This window comes from Alligator sinensis, unplaced genomic scaffold (genome assembly GCF_000455745.1).
Source record: "Alligator sinensis unplaced genomic scaffold, ASM45574v1 scaffold164_1, whole genome shotgun sequence".
Taxonomy (NCBI): domain Eukaryota; kingdom Metazoa; phylum Chordata; order Crocodylia; family Alligatoridae; genus Alligator; species Alligator sinensis.
Genome location: NW_005843272.1, coordinates 201172 through 215666, shown reverse-complemented (window position 1 = coordinate 215666; position 14495 = coordinate 201172). Strand labels below are relative to the sequence as shown.

General features: G+C 45.0%; 1 protein-coding gene across 9 annotated transcripts in view; it reads left to right on the top strand.

Moving 5' to 3' along the window:
• The window catches only part of FASN (fatty acid synthase), an 89537-nt gene that overhangs the window by 15983 nt on the left and 59059 nt on the right, over nt 1-14495 (top strand). For 8 of the 9 annotated variants that reach the window (XM_006038172.3, XM_025194660.1, XM_025194656.1 and 5 more), the window contains 2 exons: nt 11981-12118; nt 12501-12726. In XM_006038172.3, the coding sequence (XP_006038234.2) occupies nt 11981-12118; nt 12501-12726 (364 nt within the window). Of the gene's footprint in view, nt 1-2780; nt 2818-11980; nt 12119-12500; nt 12727-14495 lie in introns of all 9 variants that reach the window. The other variant, XM_025194663.1, reaches the window with a different exon arrangement.

Sequence of the window (14495 nt, the reverse complement as noted above, 5' to 3'; positions counted from 1 at the left end):
CTTTTAGTTTTAAATTGCCAGAGGTATGTCAATTTGAAAATGTATTTAGCATGTTTATATTAGTCTTAGAATGATGTCTCAATAAGCATACCTCCGAGCATTCAGACCTGTAGATCTCTCAAGTGTTGTCATCAAAATACTTATAATAGCATGTACATTTAAACATACAAACAGGGAGCGTAAGAAGAGACACCATGGAGAAGGGATAGGTGAAGTCAGACTTCTAATATTACACTTCTAATATTCAATTGAAGTTATGGCCAGAAAAACAGACTGAATGAAAACCTGGCTCCACTGAAGTCAGTGGCAGAATTCCCACAGATTTCAGTAGCCCAAGTGTTTCAACCTACATCTTTTGCATAATCAGCAGATCTGTTCCCTTTGATACTAAATTAGAGTTGCTGACTTTTTACTGCTCTTGTATTCAGAGCTAGCAGAACACTTTTGGCTGAAAGATGTAGATTCTGTTGGACTTGTGCATTTCCAGTAGAATCATTAACCCAGTTCAACTGTACAATTCCCTTAGTTCAAGGCTTCATAAGCTGCTCTATTCCAATTCCAAGCCATGTTCCAGGAAAATAGTAGTATTTTAAAAAATATTACATTTCCCCCCCCCCCCCCCCCCCCCCCAACTTTAAACCTGTTTTGGTACGATTCTCCTCCTGTTCAGTTTAGCATTAGAAATACTCTCATGTTAATTATGGATGCCACACCATTCACTACAGGGATTTAGGAGACAGAAATCATTTTATGTAAGATAATGGTACTTTGATTTGACCAGCCCGAAACATTATCTTCCAAATATCCTAAAAGTAACAACAAACTCTTGGGCTCCAAGATAAATTCAGATAAATCAGAAGCCATGAAGGTCTCATTAGAAGTAGTTCTAAGTGATCCCTTTAGGGGGACGTTCAAAAACCTTGGCATCCAGTTCCCTAAGGAAATTAAAAACTTAGTTAAGATTAAGTTAGCTACATTAATTAAGTAATTAGTAAATGGCTTAAATAGATGACAAGTACTGCTTCTCTTCCTTTGGCGAAAAATTAACCTAACTAAAGTGAATGACTGCTCGAAGATCCTGTTCATTTTGGGTTCCCTCACTATCCATGATCCTAATCTTATGAAAATCAGTGTATCCGACGCCTCAAGTGCATCCAATAGCTACAGGTCCAAGAGTCAAAGCTCTCTAGCTATGGGGCCTTCTTTGACGAGCAGTAGCACTTCACTGGTATCCACACTTCTGCATCGCCCTTCTGTTCTCACCCTCCACATCTTGTTGTTATTAGTTGAGCAGAAGGCTCCCGATGGTTCTGGAGCTACACCTGCGGGACTGTAAGTCACCTTTTCGGGGCTCCTGCCTCCCCCTTGCCCTGTCCACTCGCCAACCAGATGTTTCCAAGCATAAACAAAGATGGAAACACATGACAATCAAAGCAAGTCCTCTACTACCTGACAAATGGTCAGGCTTGCCCAAGGACCTTGGGACAGTACTTTATACAAGATCAGTCTGATCTTCAAACAGTTCAGTAAGCTCAATGGTGAAACAATAATAAAGAACATAAAGTCCTTGGAACCTCAATGTTCCTGGACTCAGTTAGATGTCCTCGAGCACCATAACCTCAGTCTGTCTCTTGTGGGGGGGTTTCCTCTTTTCCCTTTGCCTTTTAATGCTGTGGGTCTCTGTCCTGGGATCCTGCTCCTAGGCACCCAATGCCAGGCACGGCTTCCAGTGGTAGCAATGCTATACATACCCTGGCTGGCAAATTTGAGGTAAGAAAGGATTTTCTAAAAAAGAAATGGAAGAAGCACCTGCCACTTATTTAGTGGTAATCAAGGAAAGCAAATTCTAACTGGTATTTTCATTTGTTCCTTCAGCTTCTATTTAAGCTTAATCCAGAAAAAAATCATGTGAAGGTTATGTTGAACCACCCTGGCTACTTAAGAAAGCACTGTTCCATTAGACAAATGCTGTCAGTTTGAGCCAGCAGGCACTAATTTAACCAACATGTCTTGGGAGCAATCCTAAATCCATTTATTCTGGGCAGAACTTAATTGCAAAATTAATTTTTTCCTATCATATAAAATGACATTACAGCCTCCCCATATAATTTCAAACCTGATGGATACTAAATAGAAATTGAACAAATATGAAAACTTTGGCTCCATAGAGCACTGTTAACTGCTAACAGGCTAATGTTATAGAAATAGAGGTGTGAAGTGCACTTGACAGCTGGCATTTGGAGTGCTGTCATGGCAGGACTGGTTGCCATGCAGAGAACTGTGTACAGCAATAAACACGCCCAGATAAATCCACCAGGTATGTCTGTGCCACAGCAATATGGTGCTGGGCAGTGCTGTATTGCGACACACTGCACGTGCTCTGCGCCTGCTGCCTCCTGAACCAGAATCGGTTTAGCTGCCTGCATGTAGCGCTGTGGACATGGCATAGGCTCTGCCTCTCAGCAGGTTTAAGTGGCATATAAGCAGTGCCACATCAGTGGACTATGTGACTTTTGGTTCAGGAGGTAGCATAGACTGTGGGTATGGCTTGTCCTAATCCAGTGCTGTCTAGCCTCATACTGGGGCAGCACAGACTTGCCCTCCTCAGAGAGGCGAGATGTCTTTCTGGAAGAAGCTTCTGAAATAGTATATTAATTATCTGAGTCCCAGTCTCCTCTGCTCTGCCCAGCTCCCTGTATCTCTGTTCCTTTCGTCCTCATTCTTTTTTTTTAATTCCATCTCTTATTTGTCCTGTTGCTTGTTTCCTCATTTTTCCCTAGTCTCTTCTGATGTCTTTCAACTGTATCTACAATCAAGGTAGGGATAAAACAGAATATGACCTAGAACCAATTCGATTTTATAAACCACTATTATTGGTGCTTTGATAATGTCTTGTTTAGCTACTCAGGGTGTAAATGATTAATATATGATGAATCTCTATATAACTATCTTTATTTTTTTAAATGTATATCACAAATTAATAAACAATTTAATAAAAAGTTAGATTTCACTTTTAAATGTCAAGTTATCTTCTGCAAAATCAAAAACTTAGTAGGACTTTCTGATTCAAGCTTACATTTTGTCATTTCGGCAACTGGGAGGGAAAAAAAAAGATTTGACTGGTAAAGTACACCAACACGATGGTGAGTCCTTGAAAGAAAAGAAGTGTGTAACTTCTCAGACATGATTGCCTAATCACTTTTCTAGATTAGAATTGCACTTTTAGTTCTGATTCTTCCCTGGCTTGGCCCTCTCAATCAAACAGATACATTCCTTGCATGGGTCTAATCCAGCATCATCGTAATTATGTTGGCTGCAGTGGGATGGAATCTACTTGCTTTTGTTAACACTTGCCGTCTTGGAAGAGCCCAAAGAAAAGGTAAAGGTCAATAGCTCCAATTTGTCTGGAGCTGTCTGCCCTGGCCAGGCCTGCGGCCTTCTTATTCCTGCCCTAATAACGTATTGTTGGATCTCACATACCGTATGAATTTTCTGAGCTGCTCTGGACCCTTGTCTCGCAGGATAAAGCAAGACCTCTAAAGCCCAAGACATCTGAAATAGTTGACTAGGGAGCTGTTTCACAAATTGTTCCTTAGCTCCCTGGGCTAAGATGCGAGTCATTAGGCATTTCTGGAGTGTTTTATATTTTCATGGAGCACCTGGCTCTCTTCTTCCAGTTATGGTGGTTTCTCAAGCTGTTCCCAGGATGATTTCTTGAAAGTGCCTTGGTGGTTCTTGGGCAGACAAGGTTCTTTGGGTGAATCTGATATCTTTTATTAAACCAACTGAAATAGTTGGAAAACAATTATTAAGCAAGCTTTCGGGTTCAAAAACCCTTCGTCAGGCTAAGGAAGTTTCTGCAGTTGGTGTGTGCTCTTCCTGGATGGAATGAAGAGTGAAGAAGCCAGAGGTTGGTCTGGTATTCATACAAGACAGGTAGTCAGTGAAAATGTAGATTGAGGAGTCAATGGGTGAGAGACAGGCTGTGGGGTTGGGGAGGTTGCGGGGGAGAGAGAAGGGGGATGAATAGTGGAGATACTTGGGGAGTCAGATGTCAGGCAGGTTATAATGTGTCATAAATCCAATGTCTGTATTTAGTCCATGATTTATAGTATCCAGGAGGTTGATGAAGTGGAGCTCATAAAATTGGTGGTTCTTATAAATACAGCTTAAGTGATGATAAGAACGCACTGGCTGAACTGAATGTGTGCAGTGATGCATTTAAAGGAACGTATACAGAGGTAGTACCTTAGTAATGGCAAGTGAGCACATGTAAAGAAAACTAAGGAATGAAAAAGGTCTGTTACAACAACAGAAAACCTAAGTTTCTTATGGCAATTTTGCTTAAGAGCATTGCTGGCATCTTTGCAGAATTTCAGTGAAGTCATGGGGGCGAGACAGGGTGCTGTGTTATCTCTGGGCCATACCTGTTGTGGGATCAGTATTCTAGTTAACAACATTAGCTTTACACACGCAACTGTGGGAGAAAAAGCTTAAGTTTGATTTGGGACATTTTTTAACACAGAAACATTTTCAGAACATTTCCAGGGAAATTATATGTACTACAAAAAAATTAAAATTCAGTATTCTTCACATATTTTGTCTAAAATAAATTAGTTTACAAACATTTTATACACAAAACAGTACCATTTAGACCAGCGTTCCCCAACCTTTTTTGCCCCATGGCATATTTACCTAAATAAAAAAGCACCAAAGCACACCAGATGCGGGGGGGCATGCAGCCAGCTGGACACTGACCGGGGGGGAGGTGGCGACGCACGGCCAGCCGGACGGCATTTTGGGCTGGAGCCACACTCCCTGTCTGTCTGTGTCCGCAGCAGCAGGCAGGGGGTGTGACTCCAGCCCAAAATGCCACAGCACACCTAGATGTGCCTGATGGCACACCAGTGTGCTGCACTCCGGTCGGGAAACGCTGATTTAGACTATATGTTACAGTTATTGTCTGAAATTGCATTCGGTTTTAATAGGAGAATTCAGATTTTTTCTCAATGTTTTATCATTTGAATAAGAGAGAGGTTCCTGAAAGGGAATTCATGACCAAAATAACAGTTTAGCAATAAATATCTAAAGTTAGGGATCCTGCAGTTGCACATTTGCAGTTGCTTCTTAGAGCAGAACCATTTACAATGAAGATGTAGGAATCCAGCCCAGACACTGACTGGCACATTTGCGCTATAGAACAGCATCGCAGTGACCTTGACCCCTCCTGTCATCTGTCCTCCCTCGTTCTTTGGCTCAGAAAAAGAAACTCTCGTTGCTGATGTAGCCTCCTCCCTGCCCCCTCACCCCGGCTTTCTTTTCTAAAGTCAGGACTGATGGGTGGTATTTATGACTTTCCTCTCCCTTAGAGGTCCAGTCAATATATGTAAGTCATGATTCATACATTGTCTCTTACTTAATTTTGTCAGCTTTGTTAATTAAATTAAATTAAATTGAATCAAAGGCACAAGGTTTGCATATGCCCACTCTTGTATTGTCCCTTATTCATTTGACATTTCATTTTTAAACCTGGCTCCCAGAAAATGACCCCTAGAAGACCAAGACTTTCCACTACACTGGCTTCTCTCCCTGGAGAAGGAATGAGAGAACAAACAACCAAAGACAGATGGTAGCCACATTACTTATGCACCCCTGGAAGGTTCCCAGGTACTATAATGCTGAACATGGTAGGAGAACCTGAACAGACTGCTGATAAAGGACGGGTGCTTCACACTCAAGTTTGTAAAACTGAAATAATGCTGTTTCAAAGGAAAAAAATGAGGAGTGCCATCATGCCCTTTGCCAGAAGTGACCGCCTCAATCCTCTGTTGGTTAACATGATGTATGCTTTGAAGTCTTATTAGATGTAGCGTCAGGAATACAAACAACTTCCTACTACTTTGGCTTGCTCAGGAGCTTGGTTGCTTTCCTTTCTGACAAGGATTTAGCCAGAGTGATCCATTTACTGGTCAGCTGCAGACTGGATGACTGGGACTGAATCTTGCTGGCATTATGTATGAGGACTGCATGGAGACATTGGTCTTTGCAGGATGTGGAGCAGAGGATCCTAGGGCTAGAATAGATCTTGAGGGTCATTTAGTCTAGCCCCTGAGCAGAGGCAGGATTCTCTGTGCTCTCATTCCCTGAGATAATGCCTGTCCAGCCTCTTCGTAAAACCATCTGCGAAGAAGATTCTGAAAGTTCCCTAGACCTCTTGTTCCATTGTCTTACTGTTCTGATAGTTGGGAAGTTTTTCCGAAGATGTGTTCCAAAGCTGCTTTGCAATAGTATAAGCCATTGTCATGTGCCCTGCCGTCATAATAAGGGAGAGGACTGTTGCTTCATTTTCTTTGGGGCAGCCTTATAAATATGGGAAAACTCCCCCCACCCTTTAATCTCCTTTCCTCCAAGCAAAATGTACCTAGTTCATAGATTCATAGATGTTAGGGTCGGAAGGGACCTCAATAGATCATCGAGTCCAACCCCCTGCATAAGCAGAGTCCAACCCCCTGCCTTGGGCAGGAATGAGTGCTGGGTTCAGATGACCCCAGCCAGGTGCCTATATAACCTCCTCTTGAAGACCCCCAGCGTAGAGGAGAGCACCACCTCCCTTGGGAGCCCGTTCCAGACCTTGGCCACTTGAACTGTGAAGAAGATCTTCTTAAGTTCCTTTGGCCTTCCTTGTATGGCTTGCATTCCAGTCCCTTTTATCATATTGGCTGCTTGCCTCTGAACCTTCTCCAGTTTCTCTACATCTTTCTTATAATGTGGTGCTCTGGACACATTCATGCCAGAGCAGCATATCACCCCAGAGTTCAAATCCATCCCCTCAAGTCTGCTTCTGCACAACTGATGGCAATCCAGGGCTTTGGTCCTGGTGTAGACCACAAGTAGATGAGGATCATTCTACATTTGTGACCATGTAACAGTCATTGACCTGCCAAGACAACTTTTAGCCTTCCCTCTCTATCTGCTTATGTAGCCCTTGTCACAAACACCTGACAATACCTCTAAGGTATGTACAGTTCTTTACTTTCTTACAAACCAGTAGCATACATCTTTCACCTGCCACATGCAGTTGATACAAATCACCCTTCTTCCCCTCTCTCTGGCTAAAAGTTGTATCAATTTATGTCGGCTAATTTTCAGATCCTCCTTCCCACCTGCTTTCATTCTTCCTGTTGCACCTGCGGTGATTGCCTCCATGGTTACTACTGTTTTCCCACCTTTCCTTCACTAGATTCTAAAATCAAGAACAAAAGTGGCTGTTACCGTGTGATATCATACGACTTCCATCAGGAACCCTGGCAGAAAGCCCTGCCTGACCTGTTTGGCCAGGTACACTTATATGATATCAGATCAGTCTGGAAGGACAGCATATTCCCTGTTGAAGCACATGACCACAAGCTGCTCAACTCTGACTCCTGAGTGTGGCTTTTACCTCACCTCCTTACTCCTGACATCTGACTCTTGGCTTCAGATCATTGGTGCACTCCAGTTTCTGACCCTAGGCTTCGTTCCACCACTCTTGACTGTGGCCCTGAACTGACAGGACCATGCTCTGGCCTTGTTGTAGTGATGTCTCCCTATTAAGATTTTTCATGAAAAAATTGACGTTTTTTGTTTCTGGAAATTTGTTCAAAGGTACCTCTAACCAGTCTGCGTTCTGCACAGAGATGTACTGATAGAATTTACTTGCTTTCTTAATTTCACTGTCAGACATAATTCTGCATGTAATATTTCAAGGGCCACTTCTCAAATAGAAAATCCTAAGATCATGTGGGGTAGCTATATCCACTACCAAAATATTTCCACAGTGGTTAGTACTTAGGAAGATTGGGTGAAGCTCTGGAAAGGGACCAGTTAAGTTAACAAGTGCAGTCCTGATGTCATAAACCACCACAATCAAATGATTTAATTCTTAAATTGATCAGGCTCCATCAGAACATTAGCTATGATTTTTTACCTCATTTTGTTGTTGGCAGGCTATTTCAGACCCTCACAACTCTGATTGCTGGGAGACTTTTGTCTGATTTTGGTACCTCCTTTGTTGTGGTATTGTTTTTAACAACCCACCGCAACCCAACCAGCTGCTCCTCCACACATCACAATTAGAGGGCAGTCCTTGGAGAATGTGTAGCATTTTCCTTATTTGGGCAGCCATCCTTCCCAAAAAGTACACATAGACGATATTCAACACTGGATAAAATCTGCTAGTGCTGCCTTTGGACATCTCCAAAATCATGTCTTTGGTGATCATGACATCAGGACCCAAGCCAAACTTCTTGTCTACCAGGCTGTTGTCATCCCTACCCTGTGCTATGGGTGTGAAATTTAGACGACATCAGAAACACCTGAAAGCTATGGTATGTTACCATCAGAGATGCCTTTGGAAGATCCTTCGTAGCAATCTTTCATAGCAGTTGGAAGGACAGAAAACCAAATGCCAGTTCTGGCTCAAGCAAGCACTTACCAACATTGAAGCACGTTTATACAGCTTCAGCTTCTTTGGACAGGACAAGTCATAAGGATGCCTAAAAACCAGTTACCAAAACTGGTCTCATGCTCCCAACTCACTGATGGTTACCAATCCAGAAGTGGCAAAAAAAGAGATTCAAGGGCATGTTGAAGGCCAATCTGAAGAAGTGCAATATTAAGATCAATACCTAGGAGATTTGAGCACCGAATAGTCCCCACTGGCATCATGGTGTACGACAAGGCATTGATCATTTTGAGCAAACTCACTTCACAGTGGAAGTGGATAGAGGAGAGGGACAAAGGGAAAGAACTGCTTTGACATTGCCAGGACCTACTTCTTCCTCCTGGAACTGTTTGCCATGTCTGCAGTTGAAGGTACGGATCTTGGTTTGGTCTCCTCAGTCATCTACAGACTCACCAACAACTTCTTTTTTTACTGAAAGACTGTCGTCCTCACGTTGAGGGGCTGCCAACAATTGTCTTTTGCCTTAAATAGCTCCTCTCCCTCCCTACGCTTGACCTTTGTTGTATTTAAAGAGAGCAATCATATCTCATCTCTGCCTTTTAATTTCCGTGGCTAAATTAACCAAACTCTCTTAGGGTATGGACAAATGTACGTTTTGGCCACTTTAAAAGGGGAGAGGAAGCTGCTGCTTAGGAGCACACATCAGCTCTTACACTCCCACTGCTGCATCTGCCTTGCCCCTTTCCAACACAAATTAGTTAAATCCTGAACAGCAGGGTTAAAGTTGGAACAGTTTTGATACACTTTTATCTAGGGTTGTGCATCTGACCCATCAAATAAAGTTTGGTCAATTGACTCTTCAAATACAGGTCAAAGATTGTAAAAAATAGGTCCAAATAAAACACAGAAAAACACAAATGATCCATTAAGAAATATTGCAAAAAAAAAAAAAATCATAGTTTTGTCAAGAAAATTTACAAAAACGTAGTTGGGGTTTTTTTTGTAAAATTGCTATAATCTTTGAGTGGTCAAAAATATGCAGTCAGTCGTATGCTATAGACCACCAGTTGGGGTGGATGAGGCTTTCTTCAGACAGCTAGCAGAAGTTTCCCCATCGCAAGCCCTCGTTTTCATAGGGAACTTCAGTCACCCTGACATCTGCCTGGAGGGCAATACAGCAGTGTGCGGGGAATCCAGGAAGGTGTCGGGGACAACTTCCTGGTGCAAGTGCTGGAGCGGCCAACTGGGGCCATGCTCTTCTTGACCTGACGCTCATAAACAGGGATGAATTGGTGGGTTATGTAGTAGTGGATGGCAACTTGGGCAGCAGCAACCACGAAATGATTGAGTTCAGGATCCTAAGGCAAGAAGGAAAGGAGAGCAACAGAGTATGGACCCTGGACTTCAGAAAAGCAGACTTCGACTCACTTAGGGAACTGATGGGCACGATCCACTGGAGGCCAGTTTGAGGGGGAAAGGAGTTCAGGAGAGCTGGCAGTACTTTAAAGAAACCTTACTGAGGGAGCAGGAACAAACCATCCCAATGCAAAGGAAGACTAGCAAGTATAGCAGAAGACCAGCTTGGCTTAGCAGAGAGCTCTTCAGTGAGCTTAAACACAAAAAGGAAGCTTACAGGAAGTGGAAACTTGGACAAACGACTAGGGAGGATTATAAGAGTATAGTAGGAGCATTGCCAGCAGATCGAGGGAAGTGATTCTTCCCCTCTTCGGCACTGGCAGGGCTGTCCGGGGGGTGTGAATTGGGGCAACCGCCCCAGGCCCCGCGCTTTGGGGGGCCCCATGGAGCGGGGAGGCATGGCGACGGCGGCTCCACATCCAGCCACTGACTACCCCTCCCCACCACTACCGATGGCAGCAGCAGCTTCTTCAGGTCTGGGGCCCGGATCAGAGTGGGGGCAGGGCCCCACATGGACTGATTTGCCCCGGGCCCCGCACCCTGCTCGGGTAAGCTCTGGGCGCTGGGGAAGCCACATCTGGAGTACTGTGTCCAGTTTTGGGCCCCCCACTACAGAAAGGATGTGGACAAGTTAGAGTCAGTCCAGCGGTGGGCAACAAAAATGATTCCGAGGCTGGGACATAACTTGTCAGGAGAGGTGGAGGGAACTGAGTTTATTTAGTCTGGAGAAGAGAAGTCCGAGGGGGATTTAAAAGCAGCCTTCAACTCCCTGCTGGGGGTTGCAAAGAGGATGGAGCACGACTGTTCTCAGTGGGGGCAGATGACAGGACAAGGAGCAATGGGCTCAAGTTGCAGCAAGGGAAGTTGAGGTTGGATATTAGGAAAAACTTTCTCACTAGGAGGGTGGTGAAGCACTGGAATGGGTTACCTAAAGAGGTGATGGAAGCTCCATCCTTGGAGGTTTTTAAGACCCAGCTAGACAAACTTTAGTGGGGTTGATCTAGTTGGCGCTGGTCCTGCTTTGAACAAGGGGTTGGACTAGATGCGACTTCCTAAGGTCCCTTTCAGCCCTCATTTTCTATGATTCTGTGATTCTAATTGACTGGTTAGTTTACGGTATTTGTCCAGTCCATTGATCAGCTTGCCAACCTTTCTTACATCATAATAGCATCTGTTATCCTTTGGGGTTGATCCAGTTTTCTGTTTCTACCTCAGCTGAAGTAACTCTCATTTCCATAGCAAGAACTTTTTACTCTGGTTTTTAACTTTGCAACATCTAACTCAGCTTGACTTTTGAAAGTTCTGTCTTTATCGCTAAACTTTCTCACCACTAAAATGGAGCTATTTTTGCTTATCAATCCCTTTCCGTAGCCTATATGTTCTATTACTTACTCTTTCAATGAAGTTACTTTTATGTGGCTTGATCACACAGATGTGGTTTGATTACACACTGGCATGAGTGTGGAAGGTTAAAGGAACAGTCAGTTCAAGGCTATGTCCCTCTAGTGTGGGGCAGCACTCATGGTGTCACATGTCATGCTAACTCTGCCAGCGTGGTCTCCTGAACATGAAGTAGTGTCGCCGTGTTGGTGAGGCATCAAGCTCTGCAGCTCAGCTCAGCACAGCTTCCTGGTGTGGGCATTGCACTACACTAACGTAGCTGCACTAGGTCCAGATTGGGAGCTAGTACGTGCAGAGTCAGCCTGTCCTTGCCACCATATGGACATACCTGATGAAGAATGATCCTGTTGAACAAGCCTGGTTAACAGACAAGTTAATAAGATGTCACCCTGCCCTACCTTCTGCTTAACTTCAGCCTAACGTGGCTAACAGCCCTCTGCAGGAGTTGTTGATGTGAATAAAGATCAGGGGGTTGTGGAGAGAATTTGCAAGGAGTTATTAGGACTAGACTTCTGACTACATTGATTGTGGGCATCAACAGCATAATGTAATGACCCATTAAGAGTAGCTCTACTTTTTCAGACCAGTTCTAGTGGTGTTATGAAGCAAATGGATGTATGAACATAATCTTTCCAGAGGCCAGAAAAGCCCATTGCAACTTATCTGTGAATGCGCTTCTTAAATGAATTGTGCATTAATGCTGGTTCCTTTTCACGACAGGAGGCGCTACAGTATGCACAGCAACAAGATTTCCTAAGGTTGGCCTCTATGATTGCCTTCCCTAGCTCAGTAGAGACCTTCAGTGGTGGCAATGCCCCAAGCAGCAGTGGTGAGGGAACAGAATTGCCACAGGTTCAGGTATGGGAGAGGAGTTACCATAAAAGCCTAATTTATCTTTAATCACACTCTATGCAATTTTAACACTCAGTTTCTATAAGGCACTAAAACTAATTACTCGAGTCATTTCTGGATTAGGTACAAATATCATACAAAATAAGACTATATTATAAAATACAATTTTAAACATGTTATGTTCCAACTACACCGCCTGTCTTCCAACCCCACCCCATCACCATTTTTATACTGGATGTAAATTAGAAATAGTGATACAGTTCCCTGGCTCAGCTTGCTTTCCAGTTGATGAAGCTCTCTGACACATCCTGTGGGCACTTGCTGACCAACTCCAGTCATCTAAGAAAAGAGCAGATATTCTCCTAAGAGTGACTTTTAATTTCCACAGGTTCAGCTGGAATCTTCTCTTCCAGATGAGGGGCCAGAGCAATACACAGAGTGTACAGTCTCAACCATGAGCCAGACTCAACTCTGCAGTGGGGAGGTTCCAGGCCAATCCCAGCAGACTTTATGGTCATCATCTGGAGTACACAATTCCCTCCAGGATGTTTGGCAAATCCTAGACATGGGCTCAAGCCTTTCTATGCTCAGTCATCAAAGCAGCACAGATCAAGGTAAGCATGAGAATTCCTGGCACGTCACTCTGCTGAAGGAGTGAACCTACAGGTGTGGGTTCCCTCTACTTGCATTGATATCGTACTAGCCATAATTAGCCACAAAGCCTGCTGTTACACATGCTCAAGGAGTTACAGAGATACTTGAATATCACTGCTGGCAAGAACAGGCTCCTAAGAGGAATACTGATGCCGCTCCCCTCACAGTAACACCATTAACTGGGAAATTAAAATACCCCCCTCACTTGAGAGCAGGAAGGATGTTTGAGCATAGATTCATAGATGTTAGGGTCGGAAGGGACCTCAATAGATCATTGAGTCCGACCCCCTGCATAGGCAGGAAAGAGTGCTGGGTTTAGATGACCCCAGCTAGATGCATATCCAACCTCCTCTTGAAGACCCCCAGGGTAGGGGAGAGCACCACCTCCCTTGGGAGCCCGTTCCAGACCTTGGCCACTCGAACTGTGAAGAAGTTCTTCCTAATGTCCAATCTAAATCTGCTCTCTGCTAGCTTCTGGCCATTATTTCTTGTAACCCCCAGGAGCGCCTTGGTGAGTAAAACCTCACCAATTCCCTTCTGTGCCCCCGTGATGAACTTATAGGCAGCCACAAGGTCGCCTCTCAACCTTCTCTTGTGGAGGCTGAAAAGGTCCAGGTTCTCTAGTCTCTCCTCGTAGGGCTTGGTCTGCAAGCCCTTAACCATACAAATTGTATAGTATAGCATAGTATATTGTTATATGGTTCATGTGTTGCCATGCTGCTGCTAGAGCAGCTCTGTGCCTTATTTAGCTATTCTCTGGGATAGGTTTTCAGACGCTTGTTATAGCAGATCCAAAAGTCCAAATAAGGTCAAGTGAGGAGAACCCAGGAAGGTAAGACTTCTCTCTCTCTCCCCCACCACTGCTTTCCGCTGGTCAGTATAATTCCTCCCCCTGCCCCAGGTGCTTGAAAAAGCTTGTGATGCCTCTGCTTTAATATTGTAACTCGGGGGTGGACAAAGTACAGCCCATGGGCTGCATTTGGGCCACCAAAACATTTTATCCAGCCCATGGTGCGTCCCTCAGCCCCACCTGGCCTAGACGTGGGGGGCAGCCCAGGTCGTAGCACGTCTGACCAGTCCCACCACCCCCGGGTGCACAGCAGGGCTGGGGTGCTGTGCAAGCCAGATTCACGTTCCTTCCGGCTGCTGCTGCCAGTGTTGGCACTGCCACTAGACGCGGTCCTGCTGCCCAGGACCCCGGCCCACCTGCCCTGCACCTACTACCAGGGGTGCCGGACAGAGTGGGTGGGTGGGGTCTTCATGGAGGGTGGGTGGGACCCTTGGGCAGGGTGTGCTTAACTGGGCAGATGGGATGTGGCTGCTGGCAGGCCGGGAGTGGCGTCTGGGAGTGGAATGAGCAGGCAGGGCCAGGGCTAGAGCTGGGATCTCAGGGTAGCGACAACGCAGGGCTGGGGCCTGGGGAAGAGCCACAATCCACTCCCCAAACATCCCTGTGACAGGCACTGGTTGTGCAGGGAGTGGATTGTGGCTGTCTCGGGCCCTAGTCCCGCACTGTCACTGCCCCGCAATCCTGGCCCCCACCCATCTCGCTCCTGGACATCACTCTCCATGGACCTGTGGCTTCATCCCATTCACCTGGCTAAGGGTGTCCTGCCTGCAGGGGGCCTGGCCTGGTCTCCGTGGACAGAACTTGAATGGGATGGGAACAGTGCTGATGATAGTTTCTAGGGTCGGAAGGGACCTGGGCAGATCATCTAGTCCGACCCCC